Raw genomic sequence first — 23,683 nt, forward strand, 5'->3', positions numbered from 1 at the left:
AAAGCTCTTGATTTACGAGTTGATCTATGTCCCTACACTCACCCATAGTCATGAGCTTTGGGTAATGAAAGAATGAAATTGCAGGTACAAGTGGCCGAAATGAGCATTCCCTGCGGGGTTTATGGGCTCTCCCTTAGAGATAGGAGGAGAAGCAGTGACATCCAGGAGAGACTCGGAGTAGAGCCACTGAAAATCCTCATCGACAGGAGCCAACTGAGGTGGTTCGGGTATCTGATACCAATGCCTCCCTGATGCCTCACCATAGAGGTATCACAATTAAACTAAAAATCATCCTTGTGTCCCTGTACACTTCTTTCTTTATCGAGGAGATCTGTTGCGTGACTTAGACCTACTCCATGCCATACTTGTCGTGATTTGCCTATGACAGCATCTTACCAGCTGAGCATTTTGTTTTTTACATTTTGTTTTGATTAAAGCAAATATAAATTTAGATGTGAAATATTATATAGAATAATGTAGAAGTGTTAAAAATATTGAAGTAGTAGACACCATCTTTGACTTTATAATTAGTTATTCAAAAAGAATATAGGATGTAAGTTGATTAAATTTTGCACAGATGTTAGCAGATTTTCTTCACAGAGAAAACTGCAGATACATGGAATAGATTATCAAGTAGTTTAATTAACAAAAGACCCTCGGAGCTTACCATATCTTAATGAAATTATGGAAATATTAGGTGAATAAGAATGAACATGCTAAGTTAGGCAGAATGAAGTCTTCTCATTAAACTTGTTATCATCATCTAGGGATAACATCTGCCCATTTTTCTCTTTAAATTATGTTATTATTTTTATAATATGATATTGTATACTACTTACTAATATTTACTGCACTATTTTTATCTCTGTATTACTATAATTAATTTTAAAGACAGTGACAAAGGATTGAGCACTCATTGTCAACACTCATTGATTGAACACTCATTCTGCAAACAGAAGAAATGACAAAGAGTATTAATGAATGTATCAAAGTGTTTTTATTGGAAAAACATCCACTGAGATACACATGGCAGAACAGAAAATAAAAAGAGACATTAAAGGAAGACAAAACCTTAATCCCTTTCTGAACCTTCATTATATGGGTCATGAATCTTTTTCTACCAGTGGAGTAGCTTGCCCACTTCTCTAAGGATGTAAAAAGCATTTCATTAATGTCACTTTTCGTCTTACTCAAATGTCCCAACTTGTCCCTGGTGTTTCTTCCTGCAACCAGTGAGTCCTTGCCTTAACTCTTCTCCTGACGTTAGACTCAAGTGGGCTATTTGCAGTGCGGAAACTTGAAAACTCTGGCAAATGTAATTTTTGGCCAAGCCTCAGGATAACTTCTATGGTCAAGAGCTACCCAGCTCTTGGTAATGGACACAAGACTAAATTTTTCATGTGTGGCTTCACGTGTTTATGCAACTATGAGAATTCAGTTATTCTGTAAGAATCTAGTTTCTTAGGTTGCCTCCACATCCAGTCTTATGCAAGGACAACCCCAAAACTGTCATCTAGTAGATGGGCAGGAAAATACTGGTCCTCCCTGTTCTCATATTTTAATGGTCACCATGATGCCACCACCTGTTGCTCTTCCAAGGCCCAATAAAAAGTACTTAGACTTTTAGTTGTAGCCAGCACAGCAGGTTACTTTTCTACTGCCAGTTCATAATTTTCATACTGTCCTAGAGGATTGCTGGGCTTTCTTTCCAGCTCATTCCAATTTTTCTTGCTTGGTTAAGTTTTTGCCCAAAAGGAAAACACATACTACTGGAAAATAGAAAATTATAAATAATAAGTCCATAAGTACTTTCAAACTATTAAATTGCAAAACTGTTACAAAGTAAAGCTGTGCAGACAAGAAGAATGCACACATTATAATAACATTTCAGTTCGAAGAAATAAAGTCTGTTTTTATTAGAATACCAGATACAGTATAGCATACTGGAAACATTTCCCAGGTTTTGTAGATATGTATGGTTTGTCTTTAATACTTAAAATATATCCCTTAGCTCAAAATTGTTAACAGTCTTCCTCATGCAGTTCCATAGATACCCCACTTTCAACAGAACTAGCTGACATTGATCTTTGACCATTATTTTGTGATACATCCAAGACACCACTGTTCTCCCAAGTTGGATTATCAGTGAGCTCTGGTCTTGACCAATGATTATCTTGTCCCACTACCTCATTATTGTTCATCTTTGTGTAGTTATTCTCTTTCACAGTTTTTGTGCCAGCATGTGATGTGTGAAGCTTACTGTTGCCCGCTCGAGAGGACACCGTTGCATTGGTTTTATAATTCTGCTCAGATACAATACAATCATATTCCTTCTGCAGCAACATCAGCTTCATGTCCTTTTGCTGTATTGCCTCTTCTAAGTGACTGATTTTCTCTTCCTGATGAGACACCTGCTTGGATAATTCCACAATGAGGGAATTTCGACTTTCATCTGAACTGCCTTCATTCTGTGAATGAGATGAGCTTATATTGCCTGCAGAAAAGGACAACAACAACATGAATAAATATCTTTCTTTTAATAAGAAAACAATAGAGACAACTACATATTGTAGTAAATTAGCTGAATACATTATAATTCAAGTTTTTATTTTTTAATTAACAATTTATTCTTGAAAACAGAATGAGGTCTTGCAAATTTTATTGATTTTATTGTAATCACACAACATTCCATACAAATAGATAATTTTTACACAAATAGGACTGAAAACAAATCAAACTCCACCCCTGAGAAAGAGAGCATAGCCAGCAGAGTAAAACTTAGAATTATTAAGTGAATAAAGATAAATGGAGAAGAAAAAGAAATGGGGAGAGAATCTACTTCCTCAGTGCTTTAAAAGCTTATTCTAAATGTGTTATTGATTAGATCCTGCCAGGTTTTGAAAAAGTTCTGCACAGATCCTCTATGTGAGAATTTGATTTTTTCCAATTTCAAATAGTATACAATATGAGATACCCACTGACTTAAAAGAGGAGAGTTAGGATTCTTCCAGTTGAGCAAGATAACTGTACGTGCCAGTAGTGCAGTAAAGGCAATTACAGTTTGTTTGTCCTTCTCAACTTTATGCCCATTTGGAAGAACACCAAACACAGCTGTCAGTGGATTAGGAGTGATTGTGACACCAAGGCTGTCTGAACGGCATTTAAAAATTTTGGTCCAGAATGATGTTAATTTGGTGCAGGCCCAAAACATGCTGGAACTTGATTGCAGCGTTCTCAGGTTGGATCTTGCCCTGGAAACATTTTGGACAATTTTAAACAAGATAGATGTGCTCGATATATAATTTTGAGTTGAATAATTATATGCTTTGCACATATGGAGCTCAAGTGAATTCTCTGCATTGCTACCTTCCACTCCTTTTCTGAGATGCTGAGTGAGAGATTTTTTTCCCACTGAACTCTTGGATCTTTGAAAGGGAGGGACTGTGAAATGGTTTTACAATGCATCCGGAAAGTATTCACAGCGCATCACTTTTTCCACATTTTGTTATGTTACAACCTTATTCCAAAATGGATTAAATTCATTTTTTCCTCAGAATTCTACACACAAAACTCCATAATGACAACATGAAAAAAGTTTACTTGAGATTTTTGCAAATTTATTAAAAATAAAAAAATTGAGAAAGCACATGTACATAAGTATTCACAGCCTTTGTCATGAAGCTCAAAATTGAGCTCAGGTGTATCCTGTTTCCCCTGATCATCCTTGAGATGTTTCTGCAGCTTAATTGGAGTCCTCCTGTGGTAAATTCACTTGATTGGACATGATTTGGAAAGGCACACACCTGTCTATATAAGGGCCCACAGTTGACAGTTCATGTCATAGCACAAACCAAGCATGAAGTCAAAGGAATTGTCTGTAGACCTCCAAGACAGGATTGTCTCAAGGCACAAATCTGGGGAAGGTTACAGAAAATTTTTTGCAGCTTTGAAGGTCCCAATGAGCACAGTGGTCTCCATCATCCATAAGTGGAAGAAGTTCGAAACCACCAGGACTCTTCCTAGAGCTGACCGGCCATTTCAACTGAGCAATCGGGGGAGAAGGGCCTTAGTCAGGGAGGGGACCAAGAACCTGATGGTCACTCTGTCAGAGCTCCAGAGGTCCTCTGTGGAGAGAGGAGAACCTTCCAGAAAGACAACCATCTCTGCAGCAATCCACCAATCAGGCCTGTATGGTAGAGTGGCCAGACGGAAGCCACTCCTTAGTAAAAGGCACATGGCAGCCCGCCTGGAGGTTGCCAAAAGGCACCTGAAGGACTCTCAGACCATGAGAAAAAAATTCTCTGGTCTGATGAGACAAAGATTGAACTCTTTGGTGTGAATGCCAGGTGTCACGTTTGGAGGAAACCAGGCACCGCTCATCACCATGCCAATGCCATCCCTACAGTGAAACATGGTGGTGGCAGCATCATGCTGTGGGGATGTTTTTCAGCGGCAGGGACTGGGAGACTAGTCAGGATATAGGGAAAGATGACTGCAGCAATGTACAGAGACATCCTGGATGAAAATCTGCTCCAGAGCGCTCTTGACCTCAGACTGGGGTGACGGTTCATCTTTCAGCAGGACAACGACCCTAAGCACACAGCCAAAATATCAAAGGAGTGGCTTCAGGACAACTCTGTGAATGTCCTTGAGTGGCCCAGCCAGAGCCCAGACTTGAATCCGATTGAACATCTCTGGAGAGATCTTAAAATGGCTGTGCGCCGACGCTTCCCATCCAACCTGATGGAGCTAGAGAGGTGCTGCAAAGAGGAATGGGCAAAACTGGCCAAGGATAGGTGTGCCAAGCTTGTGGCATCATATTCAAAAAGACTTGAGGCTGTAATTGCTTCCAAAGGTGCATCGACAAAGTATTGAGCAAAGACTGTGAATATTTATGTACATGTGATTTCTCAGTTTTTTTTATTTTTAATAAATTTGCAAAAACCTCAAGTAAACTTTTTTCACATTGTCTTTATGGGGTGTTGTGTGTAGAATTCTGAGGAAACAAATGCATTTAATCCATTTTGGGATAAGGCTGTAACATAACAAAATGTGGAAAAAGTGATGTGCTGTGAATACTTTCCGGATGCACTGTATATATTGCAGAAATGCTGCCCGAGTCCTCAAAACTGATCAATATTTTTTTCCAGCATAGACGGAGGTGAGAAAATTGGACAGGTTCTGTTTAACAAAGTTTCTAGTTTGAAGTATGGAACACCCTTCTTATGTTCAGATGCCTGGGAGTCTTACAGCTTACAGCTGAACTACAAGCAGGTCACGTGACTTGCTCAATCACATAGTGAGTCAGAGTTCAGTATTGAACTGGGCACCTCATTGGATGGTTGAATGCTCTGGCCACTGTGACGTAACATTACAACTCACAAAGGCGCAGACCTGCATAAGTAGGATCAGTAACTAGATCTATTTATTCTCTGATCCTACTTATTCTAGTTCAGGGTCACACAGAACCAGACCCTACCCTACACACACTCAGAAAATCACTTATGCACTCATTCTGGGCCATTATTCAAATAAATGAACCTATCAGTCTGTGAGGCACTATATCAGAATGCAAATTTGGGAATAGGTCACCCAAAATAAAGAAGAGTTTCACTTTAGCTTTTGAGGTAGCATTCTGTTGCAAATGTCATTATCATGTCAATAGATATCTTTATTTTTTGCTGTCTGTTATTAAAAACATATGCAGCAGAATTTCTATTTTACTTTTTGTTCAAACGTGAACATTGGAATGTTCAGCATCTGGAACTTGAAAATTTGCTGAAGACAGCTTTCACATCCCTTTTTCCTTCACTCAGCTTGTCCTGTAATATCTTTTCTATCCACAAGATGGTGTAGAGAGCTATGAGAAAGATCACGCATGTGTGTGTTTTTTTCTTTTAACTTCACAGGTTCGTAGGTTCAATACTGTCAATTGTACACAGTACAGTAAAATTTTCAGCAGGAAATGTGAATAGGAAATAAATGAAGTCTAAAGCTGACCATCTGTGTGCAGTTTGAATGCTCTTCGAGCTGAGTCCAGGGCGCTTTTTTGACATATCCTCTCTACACATACCTTGGTACATTATACAGTGGTATGAAACTTCATTTCCCAGGGCCCCTTTGTAATATTTAGATAATATAACAGTACAGAGGGGTCGGTGATTTTACATAAGGGAATGCAGAACAAGGAATCACATCTGTACAAATCAGAATCATATTGACAAACAGCAATCCATGATGACATGAGATGTACAATGAACAAGGAAGGCAAAGGAAATCAGAAAAGAACAGTCATTAGATATGTGACAATAATAAGGGACAAGAGGTAACATTGTGTTGAGGAGCCTGACTGCCTGTGGGGAGATGATACTGTTCAGTCTGGCAGTGCTGGTCTACAAACTCCAACACCTTCTGCCTGATGGAAGCAGGGAAAACAGGTTGTAGAATTAGTGGGAGGGATCACTCACAAAGCTGGAGGCCTTATAGTTGCAGTGTTTTGTAAACCTGTCCATGACGGAAGGGAAAGAAGATGATGGTCTCCGCAGTACATATCACACACATTACACTTATAATACCAGACAATGATTTCTGGGTCTGTTTGGAGTTTTCTGTGGGTCCTCCTCCACAACCCAAAAAAGAGTGCATATTAGGTTCATTAATGATTGTAAATTTGCCAGATTATCAGTAGGTGTGTCTGTGTATGTCCAGTGATGAAATAGCACCTCATCGAGTATTGCTTGCCTTATACTCCTTACTGTGATCCTGTGTTTTGCCACTGCTTCATTCTAGAGACAAAGTCTGTATCAATAGCTTGGAGAAAACATGCTTTATTCAAGGAATAAAATAAATATCCTGTTTTTTGTAGAGTTGGGAAGTCATTTTTAATTCATCTATAATTCAGCTTATGACTTGGATTTATGGTTCCTTACTTATCAGTTACAGGTGCAGCACTATCATAAAAGTGGAATCTGTAGTAATTCTAACTTCAAGTAAAAGTAGCTATTTTGCATGATGAAAACAGAAGTTTCAAAGTAAGGAGGACAGAAATTTTGAGGAAAGCATGGCACTGTAGAGAACTGATCAGTTACATGTAGATCAGCACGTACAAGTAAGAATTTCACTGTACTCTGTACATGTGACAATAATGACCCTATTAATCTAAGAACTCTATCAAAGGATATATTGTTTTGGACAGTCACATAAGTGGGTTTAAAATGGATGAATGATGGATACATGGATTAAGTTGACCAGTATGCATGATAAATACAATTTACCAGCTACAAAGAAAACTTTAAAACTTGCAAAATGGTGTTTGTGTAGAATCTGTCAGCTCAGATTTTTTTGTTAAGTTCAATTTTTGGTGTATAAAACTAAACCAATACTAAAACTAAAAAAAAAAGAAAATTAAATAATTAAACCCTAAAACTAAAAAATAACTAAAAAACACAGATTAAAAAAATAAACCAAAACTAGAAAAGGGTGAAAAGCTAAAATTAAAATATATCATGTAAAATGAAATATAAACTGAAACTAAAAATATATTAAAACTAGACAATCAGTGCACTGAAGTCCTTAGAATAGCACTTTCAAACAGCTCCTTTAGAAGAACTGAAGGACTTTCTATAAGATGCAAATGTGCATTGTGGCTGACTTTCACCCTTCCAAGCTGATGAGAGGAATTCAGAACCACAGAGTCCCTTTACTAGAAAGTAAGTAGGTTCAGATCTTTACAGTTCCAATAGTGGTAAATAAAGCATGTATCATCCATGAGTCATCAATTGGGATTACTTAGATGGAAACCAAAGCAGCATCGAGTATTTGGGTCAAGTAATTAAGGTAATTGAGTAAAATCACAAAAGTAGCAAAAGCTGGCCATACAATGCCATGCAGAGGCAGTAACTCTGTCATTAACCGTGAAAAGAACTCTTTGGTCCTTTTTAGGACATTCATCACAGTTCATCATTGAAGCCCCTGTGCACCCAGTCTAGATTAAAGAAAAGAACTCCAATTGTACTGTGATATTGATGTACTACTACTGGCTCTGTAACCTCTTGCCAGATAACATTTAATTTATGAAGTCTTATGGCATCTGAGATTGTAGTGAAATAATACATCCCTTTGTCTCTTTTCTATACCTACTTAATCAGTTTTAGGGTAATAGGGAGAACATCTCAGTGCTGCAAGCATTAGGTGCAAGGCAGGAATCAAATTTAAATTTCTACTCACTGACATGACACTCTTGCACATACACACATTCCATCTATTAGTACATCATTAGAATAAAGGAAGAAAAGCAGACCACCTATAGAAAAACCCATACAAACAACATGAAAATTGCAAATTTCAAACAGACAGAAAGCAGGCAGGGGATTCTGAGGTTGTGAGGAAGCAGCACTAATCACTATGCTATTACTAATTAAAACAACAATTCTACATTCTCAGAACCACATAATCCAGTTTGTGGATGTGGGTAACTAGAGGCTGTCCTGACAGTATTGGGCACAAAGCAAGAAACTGCATTGAAAAGGCCACCAGTCCATAGCAGGGTCCTTTTGCATACATACCAACATTCACACAGGGTCAATGTAGAACTGCTATTACACCTAACATGCAAGTCTTTGGAAATGTGGAAAGAGGTTCACTTTAAATGTTTACAAATATAATAATGAAATCTAGGGCTTGCTTTTTAATACAAAAATTAAATTAAAATAGCCTATATTGGTATGTAGGTTAATCATAAACCAATATTCTATATTAATATCTAGAGAAAGAAATTAAATCACAATGAAAAACTAATACTTTCAAAGTACACATTATCAGATTTATAATTATGCAGTCTCATCTAATCATTACACCAGCTTGAACAACAGATGCGGCAATGAATAAATCAAATCAACTCCAAACAACCAAATAACAGTAAAAAAATAAGTAAGACAACAGTGACCTCCTGTGCCGATCCTCTCTTCTTGCATTCTTTGCATCTTTTCCTTCATTTCAAAGACTGCAATTGCTGCCTCTTGCTGTGCACTGACGAGTTCTGCTTGTAGTTTTTTTGTTTTTCGTTTATGCCGTTGTTTCTTAAAATACAAAACAAAAACATGCATAAGACTCAGATATAACAACATTTTATTTAGCAAGGTACATGTTCAGTTTTTCAGATTTGTATTAATACAATCAAAGGAATGTCATTGTCATTCAGTGTTACCTCAGTATTTAAAAAGCAGTATTTTAGCAACTATACATCAGTTTATGAATTTCAGCAATTCTACTAGATTTCCTGTACCACACTTATAAATAAAGGGTGGTCAAGATCTAATTATGCAATTTTCATTACACTATAACTTCTTAAGTTTATTACATAGAGAATTCACACCACTTGCCCTGCGCATTGAGATTTCACTTAAAATTCTTTTTGTTGCTGATAGATGGCAGCACCTGCCCTGCATTCCAAAATGGCAGGGAGATGGTTGTCAGTCGAACAGCTGCATAATTAGATCTGGACCACACTGTATAAATGCAAATGTACACAGCCATAGAAATTTAGATAGTACTAAACCAGTCAAATTAGTTTCCTATGCATTTCTCTACAAAACCTACAGTAAATTCAGTGTCTGCAAAGTAGTGAGTAAATTATACCTATCTAAATAAATCTAAAAGAGAATTTTACTGTGTTTTTTTGGAAATGTTATGCTAAATTGATTATTTAAAATATGGAACATATTTTATAGGTCTTAAATATAAATAATAATGAGAATAAAACAAAACAGAATGATGGGTACAGGACTAAAACCAAATATTACATTACATTTCTATTATAATACAGTAACATTTCTCTTTACAGATATCAATAGCTGTTCATAACATAACATTCTCAAAGCAGCCTAATCAGTATAATACAGTTCAGAGTCACAGGGAGCTGGAGTCTACACCAGCAGTATCAGGTGTAAGGTAGGGCAATACATTTCAGGGCTCACTCACACACACACACACAAATGCACCCACGTGCAACCAGTTACCATCATACACACATCTTGGGGATGGCAAGGAAAAACCATGCAGACACATGTAGAACATGCAAACCTCACACTGATAAAGGCTGGGTGTATGATTAGAACCTAGGATAATGTATCCATGACACAGCTGCTATCCAATAGCTATGTATGCTTTGTAAATGTTAAATCTAATATTAGTATTTCTTTTATATTTGTTTAATAGTTATTTGATTTAAACTCTAATCTTTTGTACATACCCATATTATAAATTACTTACCAAGGTAGAAATATGCTTTTGAAGTTCCTTAACGTCCTCCTCTAACCTATGAATAAGCTTTATTTTTGAGAAAATATTAATCATTTCAAAATTTTATTTTAGAAAACAAAACTGAAATGTATACAATTTGTTAAGCACATGCAGTGACTATGTAAAGGTCAAAAGTCTCTCACTCTAGCTTCATTTAGATCAAACAGGACTAGAAATAGCTGACACAACAATGACAAACTTTAATTAAACAATAGACAAAGACATCGGATATAAATAAATGAACTAAGTTTAGGCTTTTAAGATTTGCTATGGATTATGTTTTCGTGCTGTAAATAACCCCACATCTGACCAGCAATACTAGTTTAATATTATCAACAGCAGAATGTTAGAACCACTTCGGATATGAGCCACAGATCAACAGAAATTCTGCAGATGAGGGGTAACATCAAGTATAAGTGGTTAGCTACTGGGTAAGTTGCCTCAATTCATATTCTAACTACTCTCAGTGTGAAATACATCTTGTTATCACTTTTGAATACCTCTATAGTTTCCACCTGTGTCTACAAATGTACTTCATAATTAACCTGAAAGAATCATACTTATAAACCATAATGCTGTCTTTGTAACCTTATAACTGTCATTTGAAGCAATTATTGTGTAATATTTTATATTACAAACACACATTTATGGATTAAAAATGCATGTAGGGACTGTTGCAGAAAATGCTAAATGAAGAAGAGTCTTGAGCTTTAATTATAGATGAAATTCAAACATGGCCATTCTTTATTTGCACCTATAGGTGGAGCCCCCATGTACCTTCTTCAAAGCATCATAACAGACAAAAGAAATCTAACAGACAGCTTTGTTTTATCACTTGGGTTCATTTACATAACTAATTTCAATATATTTAATTTTCGCCAATCAGATTTTGATAAATGGCATACTCCAGAAACACACCTCTGAATTAAGTATTATGTAAAGTCCCAAACTAGTTAAATTTGTTAAAAGTCCTAGGCATAAAAAATAAGACTCATAAGTAAACTGTTATCACAGAACAAAGCACAAACTTAAATGTTATATATGATCTCATTTTCTAATCTAAAATATTCTGGTACAAATTAAGTCATGTCATCCTTAGATTAACTAGCAGACAGTTTCAAGCATCTTTTTTTTGTTTTCTTTGTAGTACATGTCTGCTTCTGCGATAATTCAGAGACAAGGAAAAAAAAAGTAAAAATTGCAACATCTGTAATTTTAAGAAAACCATGGTGGTCACACAGGTCCTCAGAGTTAACAAAAGATTAGTAGTCGTGACTCCATAAATACAAAGATATGTGAACATTAATAAACTCACTATATTGAGGTTCTAAAGATCATAGTATGTTTAGTTACCAGGAGAAGTTAGCATGTAATGGAAATTAACAAAACAGAGTTTCAGACTGTCAGAAAAAATATTCAATTAAATTTCCAATGAAACAAAGAACCATCAAAACCAAGTTAGTACATACCAAATCTTTGGCATTAATGGTCTCTTCAAAAGAAATAATTGGTGGATTTTTCATTTTGAAAATATTAATTTGGTCCTCCAGCATTGTTTTCTGATCTGAAATGTCCATAGCTGCGATTTCAGCTTCTGCTAACTACACAAGAAAAAAATATAAAATACAATATTACATATTTAAATGGTTTATGTACAGTTAAAAATGAACAAACGTATGAATGAATGAATGAAATATATCATGAATATTACTGGATATTTAAATGTAGTCATAGAAGTCTTTCTACTGTATACTGAGGTGTTTTTTGCTTTATTTTTTAATTAAGATTATAAGAAATGTTTTCACAATTCATTCAGCCTTACATAGCTCATTGATTGTGACTTACTTAATATGCCTAAAATGATTTCAAATTGATATTTGAAGGTACCCAGGTATGCAGCACCAGGAAACTCATTTCACTTATGTGTATTTGTTGGTTTAAAATAATACTTTCTTAAATTTATGCAAAACGTTTGTGGCTGACTACTGTTAATATTTTTCAATCAAGATTGCTTTTAACAAAAGAACCTGAATACCTTAGATTAATTGCTATATTTTACAAAAATTTATATATTTGTTTTCTAGGGTATTTAATCATTTAGTCTAATTTGTGTGTTAACTCAAGGTAAAGTTTAATGCCAGATTTAGATAGATAGATAGATAGATAGATAGATAGATAGATAGATAGATAGATAGATAGATAGATAGATAGATAGATAGATAGATAGATAGATAGATAGATATCTAAATCTGGCATTAAACTTTACCTTGAGTTAACACACAAATTAGACTAAATGATTAAATACCCTAGAAAACAAATTTAAGCAGTAGTGTACATTGAGTCACTGATTTATTTGTAAAACAACTATTGCATATGCAGAAATTGTTCAAAAAGACTTCAAATGATCCTTAATGTATTCTGCTCATCGTCTCTGCAATAAATGTGCTTCTAGCCATTTGACAAACAACAGAATCCTGCAATGCAGAATAAACACAATGTAATAGAAGAAATCATTTGTTGTTTCATCAGTTTTATCACTTGTCCTGACTTCTCTCCTGCATTGTCCACTGTATATGTATAGAGTCATATAAACACCATCTTGTTTTTTTGCATTGGAGGAATAGGAAGAGATTGCTAAATAACTTTGGCAATGCCAGTAATTTATTATAAATAATTAGATAAGGCTCCTACTTTATTTACCTTACCTTTCTGTATTGTAGGAGGTGGGTCTCTTAGATTAGTTGTTTACTGTATTTGCACCTCTAATTTACATCAATACCTTGAAGTAACCAACATTCATATATTTTTGTGTTAACATATAACAGTCCTGGAGAGAGTCCAGCAAAGAGGCTAATCATCATGCTTGTCCTAAGTACTCTGGAAAGTCTGGACTGACTCCCTAATAAACCTTGCTTATCTGTTTATTAAGTTGTGTGCAATGAGTTGTAACAAGGCTGCTGCTACCCAAGCATACTACTACATAGACCAGACTATTTGCAGGTCTGCAGGGTATGAGCTAAAAGAAAAAAAGAAAAGATTGAAGGACTTAAATAATCACTATCTATCTATCTATCTATCTATCTATCTATCTATCTATCTATCTATCTATCTATCTATCTATCTATCTATCTATCTATCTATCTATCTATCTATCTATCTATCTATCTATCTATCTATCTATCTATCTATCTATCTATCTATCTATCTATCTATCTATCTATCCTTGTAATTACTGACTACCATTTTTCTCAGATAGTTTTGCATATGATCAGCTCATCTTTTCCTTGGATGTATTTTTTGTCTCTTCCTACTAGGGAGTTACCAATAACATTTCTTTACTGCCCTGTTACCTTACCTGCATTTCAAGTGCTCTAGCCATCTGATTCTTACTTTCTTTATATCTATCATGATATCCCTTTCTCTGTTGATCCTCACTCTCCACCTCTTCCTCTCTCAGCAGCATAAAAATATTCCTAAATATCTTTTGCTTACAGGCCATCAATATCTTTTCAGCAGCGTTGTTAGGTTCAAGTCTCCAACATGCACTTCACTACTGGTTTAATAAGAGTCTTATGAATTATATTTTAAATTTCCTGGATAGTTCTCATGAATGTCGGCTTTTTAGGCCAAAATAGAATCAGATACCTGCAGTGATTTTAATTTGTATAAGTTACTGTGATTCTAAAGCATTTAAAGTTATCCACCTTCCACACTTGTACCTGGTGAGCTATAAGTGCTAACCTTGTCCGCATTCTGCATTACTTCTCATTATCACCATGTATTTGGTTTTAATTTCATGAACTTTTAGACCCATCCGTTCTGAAACTGCATCCAATTTTAAGTACACCTCTTTTAACTGCCTCTGAAATTTGCATATCAAATCATTGATGTAGGCTAGCCATTGTTTGTAAATATATACTTCCCTGTGTCCTCTGGCATTGTGGACCACCTTTTCAAGGAATAGGTAAAAAAGGTTATCAAAAGTAAGTCATAAACTAATAAGCAAATTTTAAGATCTCTGTGAATTAAATTCGTCATACTGTATTAGTCAGCTTATTCAGCTTCCACCATTGCAGTCAGCATTTTTATAAAAGCCCTATTATAGCCCTGCTAGCATTTGATACATACAGTAGCTGCCAGTTATCAGTGTTTTATTCATAGCACTTTTCCATGATATTCCTTTCAGGGAATATCCAGTCTATGAAATACCTTCTTTAATGAAAGGTACAATGGCAGTCTTCTAGCAGTAGGTTTGAGTGCAAAAAACATTGCAAATACCTTATATTTCACACAATAGTAAAATTCCCACAATAATATTTAATCAACTGTCTTTCAGATAGATAGATAGATAGATAGATAGATAGATAGATAGATAGATAGATAGATAGATAGATAGATAGATAGATAGATAGATAGATAGATAGATAGATAGATAGATAGATAGATAGATAGATAGATACTTTATTAATCCCAAGGGGAAATTCACATATATGCTTGATAATATTGTACATTACTCCTCCTCCTCCTTTGCTGCCTTGGCAGGAGTCTCTTCTAATTCATCTTCTTCAATGTTCATAATCTTGCTTAAAGAGACTATGAAAATAGCTTGCACACCTCCCAATTATCTGATCACTGTAAGTAACAAGCTCCCTAGTCTCTTTCTTTTACATACTGTATGAATGTTTCAAAAAGACACGCCTTTACCTGCTGCTCCAGCAGTTTTCTGCACTCTTCTGATTCTCTCAACTTTCGTTTTAGATCTTCTATTTCATTAATGTAAGCCCTCTGTTTGTGCTCTGCATGATTCACCTGCAAATCAGAAATTTTTTTTTGAATGTTTAAAAAACATAGAAAAATTTAATAAAGCAATCTGGCATTTTAGCAGCTCATCTCATAACTGAAAACATAGCTGAAGTTTCTAAACATTCACTAAACTGTTTGGTAATCTAGTCCTTTGGTTATGTTTATCCATTCCTTTTCAGAAATGGGTTTTTCTACTAAAGAATAGCAGTGAACCTCAGCCTACCCAGACAGTGCTGAGTAGAAAGCAGGAATGAACTTGGATGGCGTGTCTGTTCACTGTAGGGCTCTCACACTGCCACATTCACTCATACCAAGCCACTTAACCTAAAATATACATTTTTTGGAATAACCAGATTTTATTATCTTTGAACACTTGTTAATATGCATGCCAAAAAGTTTTTCCTTAGAATAAAGGAAAAATAGTGTATGACACTGAAATGTAATGTGCAGATTCAGAAAACATTTGACAGTTTCTAACATTAGTTAAAGCATAATCTTTCTTTTCTGAGTAACCTATTCATCAAACAGATATACACATAGAAGTAAGATCTTGCAAAATATATTGCAAAAAGTATGTGTAAGAAAAAGGACCACAAAATCAGTTGACCATGGACTTGATCTGGCAAGAAGTGTTTCTATCTTTTAAATCATTATTTTACATGTTTTAAACGTAATATCAACCTTCTGTGTACTGCTATTAGAAGAGTAAATTAGCATGGATTTAGTGCATTTTCTATTCTGTCACTTCCAAAATTACCATTTTGAACAAGAAATTATTATTATTATTATTATTATTATTATTATTAAAAATCCAAGCAACACATACAAACAGGTGTGGGGTGTATACTCAAGCATCCACTTTATTTAAACTACCAGTGCCTTCCATGCTCTGGTAGTTACTGTAAAAAAGAAAATTATCACAGCTTTCACTTCTAAAACAAAACAGAGTGTATCAGAGTGTATTTTATTTCGGATAAAAAAGGATTAATCAAGATTCAACTTGCATGCAAGCAATGTAAGATACTGCTCAATACTGCTGTCATAAAGCTGGGACTAAAAATTATAGGCATCATGAAAATACGGAGTTAATTCAGATTTCTTTCTAATATATCTAGTAATATTTCATTTTTATTTACAGAATAATTAAAGTACAGTTAACTACCCAGAGGGTGTGGACACTTGTTAGCAGTACATACGTAACCACCCTTTCCTGATGCAAAGCTCCCTCACATAAATGTATGGTTATGAATTCATTATTTTCATAAATGAGCACCCTTATTTGCCTTATCTAACCCCAAATTCACTAAATCCAGGTTCAGATATCAAAAAAACATTTGGTTTATAACTATACTGTAACTGTTCTGATCTAGCCAAGATGAGCAAAACATACCATGAAGCAAAATATAGCTACCAAAGGCATATGTGAGGACTGAAAATAGAAACATTTACAAAATACCGTCATCTGTGAAAAATATCTTCATCTGATGCTCAAGTAATATAGCAAGAAAATAAGTCTAAATTTAATATATATGGAAATGTATAGTATGTCTATTAGGTTCACCAGAACAAAAGACAGAAAGAGTGAGAGACAGTGAGAGAGAGAGAGAGAGAGTTACATTCTGGGGAAAATAATGTACTGTTTTCTCGAGCTGCTAGAGGTCTGGCAAATCAGTTGTTGTAAAGAATGTCTGACCCTCTATAGACAGAGGGAGAGAGAGAGAGAGAGAGAGAGAGAGAGAGAGAGAGAGAGAGAGAGAGAGAGAGAGAGAGAGAGAGAGACAAGTGAGGTCGTGGCGACCTGGCAAGTGACCGCAAGATCTCCTTGCTGGCAGATGCCAGCAGATGTTCACTAGCTTGCTCATTCAAGGATGAAACAGGACAGGACGCTGGCACTCACCATTAAGTAGCAAATGTATGCCCCTATAAGGGAAATGGAGGTTAGCATGCTTACTGGGAAACCTGTGTATTTTAGGGCCACTGGAGGCTCAGAGGTGCATGGACTCCTGGAGCTGCTAGAGGTACTTCTGGACTGTGGTACAGTATATATAGCAAAAGTAGTGAACCCAACAATGGTTTCAAGAAATAAATTAAAGTAATTCAAGCCAAGGATTTAAAGCACTTTGAATTACAAGGAATATAGTTAGTCTGCATTTGGGTGGTTAGTTACAGTGGAAAGCGCTAGTGAGAGAAACTGTCCATGGTTGGTAAATGGTAAGAGATGGGATTTAAAGAGGGGAGTAATTTTGCTTCACATGAGAACTAGACAGGTGAATGAAATTCTCAGCTGTCTGGGCAGGGGCTCAACTGTTTTGTTTTAGCTCTCTTTATTTGTATTTTGTGCTCCTCTTTCATGTATCCCTCACTAAGTGCTTGATTTATAATAAAGATACATTATGAGGGTGCCCACACATATTACATTATGTTTATTTTAAAAGTATCACAACATATTGAACAAAATAAATATATATCTTACAAAAAAAAGTAGCTTTTTTCCCCAAGTCAATTATCTACATTAGTATAACAAATTTTATTTTGCTAAATGATATGCAGACTTTTAAATCAGATTTTATATTTACAATATTTGCATTCAGTAATGTATTTTTGTTAAGTAAAAGTTAAAAAAATATTATTGTATACATTATTTCAAAAATAAATAAAAACACACACACACACACTTTCACACAAATCACAATATCACAATTAATGTCAAGAAGCGATGCTTTTGCCCGTGGTTAATGAACACGTAATCTTACCATATCTTTTATTCTTCTTGGTGTTTCCAATATGTAGCTGTCAGAAGCAATACTGAATATACAAAGAAAAAAATACCCATAAATTGAATCAGTCATAATTAGTTCAAAAGAAAATTAAAATATCAAGTCTTTTAAATGAACAGTAATCATTTTTAGAGCCAATATGTAGGAGACATACTGTATCTATACTATAATAAAGCTATTTCTCAGTGTTACATAATAAGAAATTGGTGAGTTTTAAAAGCAGTAAAAGAAGCCTATGAATGTATCCATAAACAGTTGAATTTGAATTAAAAAAAGTTTCATACCTAAAGGATAACGTAATTTATCAAATAAGAAAGTCATATTCTGAAGGCAAAGTGGCACCCAAGAGTGATAACATATTGCATGTTGATGAGTACATAGGGAAAAAAATGACCCTATGAACATAAATAAATCTGTTAAAAATGTAATATATTTTGGCTTTACTTTCACAACCACCAGGTGTCACTGTTATCTAAATAAATGTAAAATTGAAGGATACTATTTTTTTAATTAGTGGTAGTTGGGTGTTGTACTTTGCTAGCCATTAAGGGTGCAATGTGAAGTCAAGCAAAATGACACCTTTTATTGGCTAACTGCACAGATTACAAAATGCAAACTTTCTTGGTAGCTCAGGTCCCTTCTTCAGGCAAGCTGTAATACTAAATTATTTGTATAATTTATACTGGTGTCAACTATTAAACTGCTTTCCCTTTATTTAATATGAGTCTTTGTAGTGGCACCATCATTCATCCATACCATAAACATATCCTTATATTTACTGTATTTGTTTAATTATAAATACTCTTAAATTGTGTATTTTACTGCCTCAATAACTTTGAAAGATGTAAGCTGTCTAAAATAAACAGCAAATACATTTTTTAAAAACAAATTAAATATTTTTTATAGATGACTGAATCAATTGGCAAATGTTTGGAATTGCAACACAATGACCCAGGACACATAAAAAATATCTGAGATATTTACCTACAATTCACCCTGTTAAAAACATATCCTTTCAAGCTGTCCTATGAAGAAGGTATGAGTAATGCCTGCTGCTATTTAAATTTCTTATTTATATTGTCCAGTTTCATAGTACAGAAGTATATATATATATATATATATATATATATATATATATATATATATATATATATTAAGAATGGTACCAAGAGGAAAATAAGTATTTATTTTTTTGGTTGTAAACTTAGACGCACCCATTTTTCTTACTTTCAGCTATTGCTGGTAAGTTTAGAAATGACCAAACACTTCAGCTCTAGAACATGTACTTATATATAACATACAACTTCACATAATAAGACCAAGTATTTTTTGTAAGTTCCCCTTGCAGTTACATAGTTTTTAAAATAAGGTTACTAACTACACTACCTGCTTGACCCAAAATGAGTACCAAAACCTCATTTTGAAAAAAAAAAATGAAAAAAAAAAAGTTTTGATGATGGCTGTTTAATTGAGGTTTCTATTTTACTTTTCAATGGAAAGTCCAAAGAGTGTAAACTGATTATGTCTTAAAGATATTATGACATAAACATTTCATGATGAAAATAACCTAATTAAACAAACAAAGAAAATTCACAGTTATACAGTTATTCAATCATACAATTGTTTTTGTCACTTTGTTTTTCATCTAAAGGTTTAGATGTTGTTTCAGAGACAGTTATCCCCTCTTAGATAGCTTGGATGATGATTTTAGGAATAATCACCTTTACACGATGAGGATATATTATATGCAAGTTGTCCAGATTTTGCAAATATTGCTCTGTTTTTATTTTTTAAATGTTTACTATTCCTTTGATGACATCATGATCATCACCATTATGTGCATTTGCTCTTCTTCAAAACTGTTATTTTGGATAATTTAGTTGTTGTTATGCCATATGTTGCTAGGTGTATGGTGCATGTATTATATGACATGCAATTATCACAGAGGCCGCATTTTAAAATATAGTCACAGTATTTAAAACTTGTCTGAACTTTGTTGGAAATAAAGGAATGACATGGAAAAAAACATTTTTTGGGCACTTCTCTTGAAATACAGCTCTGGTGATGACGTTGGTGTTGTTTGCAACTTTACATGTACTGATCTCCCTTGAACTTGATGAACAGTCCTTTGATCGTTAGTCATTTTGACTTTGGGTACATTTGTCTTTCCCTCTGTAAAACACCCAAAATCTCTGGCACTTGACCTATTTTGTTCTGTCTGCACTTTTATTGGTAGCTGCCAATTGTGATGTCAATTGTATACAACTTGTATCTCATTTGACAAACTCTTACTCACCCTAACTTTATACAATTTTGAAGAGACAATATATTTCACAAAAACACTATTCGTGTTTATTTAAATTTTATGTATACTTTTTCCAGACATAGTCTCATCATCTAGAGTAGTGGTTCTCAACGTGTGGTCCATGGAACACTGGTCTCTAAGACTCTGCCCTGCCTGACTTTCTTGCGGACAATAATGTCTTTTACTTCTACACTACTTGTTCCTGTTCTGATCCTGTATGACATACTGTACTCCTTCTCTTTTTCTCTTTCAACATTTTTTGAAACTCACATTCTCCCTCTAACTCTCTCTCTCTTTTTCCTATCCCAACCTAACTTCTTCATTGTGACAATTTTTTTTTTTAATTCTCCTTTGACGTCCACCTCAAGAGCCAACTACTGGCAACAACAGTTCCTTAATTCCACCTTTAAGGGTTTATCGTGGTTCATTGCTTAAAATCTGGTAACTCTGAAATGTAAACCCAGCAAGGTTTCAATGCTAGTCTTGTAATGCAAACTCTCCTTCCAGGGTCGCAAGATTGAGCACCTGTTATGCAAGAGATTAAAAAAGGGACAGTGACAGAAATAATCAGGTGAGAGGAGGAGACCAATGGGTAAAACCAACAAAAACAAGTCAGCAGGATAGCTCATAGAGCAGCAGTATGAGAATCATCTTGCAACTCTGAAAGAGACTGAAGAGCAGTACAAGTCTGACAAACATCTTTTTTGTTCTGGATTTTGTTGTCTTCCTTTGGGTATCTTCCAAAGGCAGGCATAACCGTGGAGCAGTATAAGCGCTTAACTGAAAGGAGATTCTCTCCAAAAAACCACCAACTAACATAGTGTTTAAGTCTTTGTGCCAACTCTTCTTCTTTTCACCTCAGGTCATTACAGTATTATGTATGTGAAGAAAAAACAATGTGATAATTGTAACATGGAATTTATATTAATGAGTGGCTGTTGACCATACGTGATCCTCTGTATATTTGAGTACAATAAAGAGGTCATCAGTCCAAAATAGTTTTAGAATGACTGATCTAGAGTATCATTATGTTAATTATGTACTCTTACTGTAAATGAAATGATTTTTAGAAGCACTGTGGATATAAAAACTGTATGCACCTTTACTAAAATTTGAACTTTTGTAGATACACGTGAAGGCTCAAATCAAGTCAAACCCTGTCACACAAGACCTTTTTTCCATTTTTAACAAGATCTTATAATTTAAAAAAGTGAATAAAGGAATTGGCGGCATGGTGGCGCAGTGGTAGCGCTGCTGCCTCGCAGTTAAGAGACGTGGGTTCGCTTCCCGGGTTCTCCCTGCGTGGAGTTTGCATGTTCTCCCAGTGTTTGCGTGGGCTTCCTCCGGGCGCTCCGGTTTCCTCCCACAATCCAAAGACATGCAGGTTAGGTGGATTGGTGATTCTAAATTGGCCCTAGTGTGAGCTTGGTGTGTGGGTGTGTTTGTGTGTGTCCTGCGGTGGGTTGGCACCCTGCCCGGGATTGGTTCCTGCCTTGTGCCCTGTGTTGGCTGGGATTGGCTCCGGCAGACCCCCGTGACCCTGTGTTCGGATTCAGCGGGTTGGAAAATGGATGGATGGATAAAGGAATTATGTTAAAAATGTCTTGGCAGCATTACGTGGTCAGATTTATAATGATATTTGTAATTGTGGTTAAATCTATTCACCGAATAAAATCAGCTCTTCCTGCAGGATCTCTGCAAACAATTCCTTTTATTTTCCCCCAAAAAATCGATTTATATGAAATATTATTTCTGTAAGATGCTTTAGCCGCAATATTGGTATGGAGTTTTTTTCATTATATAGTATCCACAGTATTTGTTTTGCATGCAGTCTTTTGTTTATTTATACACACAATCAGTCGTTTACAAGTATATGATTGATAACGCATTGAACGAGCTTTATTACTTTGCAATTCCCGAAGGTTTCTCTCCTCCGCAGTGCGGCTTTGTTTCTAAGCATCCATATGGTCGCTAATTTTCTTTCATCCTGTGATGTTGGGCTGAAATCGATATAAGAAAATCTTTCTTTCTTTCTTTCTTTCTTTCTTTCTTTCTTTCTTTCTTTCTTTCTTTCTTTCTTTCTTTCTTTCATTTGGCAACATGTAATCATTTTTTGTAGTGTGGACTTTCACAATGCATTTGCTTCCCACTAGTTTTCAAATTCCCAAACGTTTTGCCTCTAAGATGGTATACGGTTTGTACTTAGGTAAAGTCGACCTTGTTGTTCAATATTAGTTTGACACTTGGCGGTTGATTCTTCGTATCCCAGAAGTGCAAATAAAGAACGCATAAAGCCAAACGGTGTACACAGTGTTGCAAAATGTCGATTCATTGAAAAGCGTTGTTGTTTACAGGTTGACAGTTTTGCATTCTGTCGCCTATAATTTGAAGCGCGACACAAATATATGGATTCAAAGTAAAACATCAAACTATTATATATTTAGCACTTACAAAACAATATTTAAAAAAATCATTTATCAAGCGCATAACTAAAAATTCTTATACAGAAATGCCGCTCTGTTTGGTATTTATAATTAATTGTACTTATTATGAATGGCGTAAACTTTTAGTCTGAACAGCGTATATGCTTTTACACCCAAAGCACCCTACGTGTACCAACTACAAATCACCCAGACAGCAAAACTCACCTGGCCCTCCTCAGAGGTGAATCATCTGGTACTTGTGGACGGACTTCCTGTTGTAGACGAATCTCTTGCACTCGGCTGCTAGCACCGGTTCCCATGTTAAATAAAATTTCTAACACTGAATTAACTGATCAAATTGTGCTCAGTGCGTCCCTCCTTTGTAGTGAAGAGTTAAAGCGCAGAATCCTGACACTTCGCGTCACGTGTGTTGACAGCGGTCTCCAAGCAACGTCACTTGGTAAACGTTTATCTATTCTCAGTGTAAAGTCTGAACGCATCTCCCTGCTTATCCTTTTATACACGTTGACAATACATTCTCAAACATTCTTTCTGTTTTACTTTTACACGTGTGACCATGTTGCCAAATATTAAAGGGTAATCTTTACAAATTGGATCAAAAACGTGAAATGCTGATTTGAGAAATACAATGTTCTCTGGCAAACTCAGCCTCTTAAGCACACTTTTTTTTTTTTGTGGTGGACATATATTGTCAATGAAGCCGCATTTTTTAAAGGAGGTTACCGTTAAGTAACCGTAGAATTCGCACAGTGGGAAAACTTAAGCTTCGTTTCACCATCAACTTCATCACATTAAGTTCAAGGTCCCACAGGAATTAGCTCTGGAGAGGTGGAAGAGGTCCGAACTTCGTGAGATCTCCAGGATTTCCATTAAATTTGACTAGTGTACCTACGTCTGGATGGGCAGATGACAGTTGTATAGTTGAACAAACAAATCTGTCAGCATAGTTAGTCCCACACTATTAAAAATAACGTTTGTTAAATGGCAATAATACTGTGTGGGTTCTCATTGATGCTTGTTGAAGAACCGTTTAACTCTGAAAAGGTTCATAATAT

General features: G+C 35.3%; 1 protein-coding gene across 1 annotated transcript; it reads right to left on the bottom strand.

The window, feature by feature from the left end:
- Nucleotides 1–978: 978 nt before the first annotated feature.
- Nucleotides 979–23,060, bottom strand: LOC114655112 (myosin phosphatase Rho-interacting protein-like). The gene is made up of 7 exons (XM_028805990.2): nt 22,833–23,060; nt 17,856–17,907; nt 15,004–15,108; nt 11,769–11,900; nt 10,270–10,326; nt 8,945–9,077; nt 979–2,494 (listed from the first exon to the last, which is right to left on the bottom strand). The coding sequence occupies exons 1-7, from the start codon at nt 22,925–22,927 to the stop codon at nt 2,022–2,024; spliced, it is 1,047 nt and encodes a 348-aa protein (XP_028661823.1). The 5' UTR covers nt 22,928–23,060; the 3' UTR covers nt 979–2,021.
- Between the last annotated feature and the right edge of the window lie 623 nt (nt 23,061–23,683).

Source organism: Erpetoichthys calabaricus, chromosome 7, assembly GCF_900747795.2.
Source record: "Erpetoichthys calabaricus chromosome 7, fErpCal1.3, whole genome shotgun sequence".
Classification (NCBI taxonomy): Eukaryota; Metazoa; Chordata; class Cladistia; order Polypteriformes; family Polypteridae; genus Erpetoichthys; species Erpetoichthys calabaricus.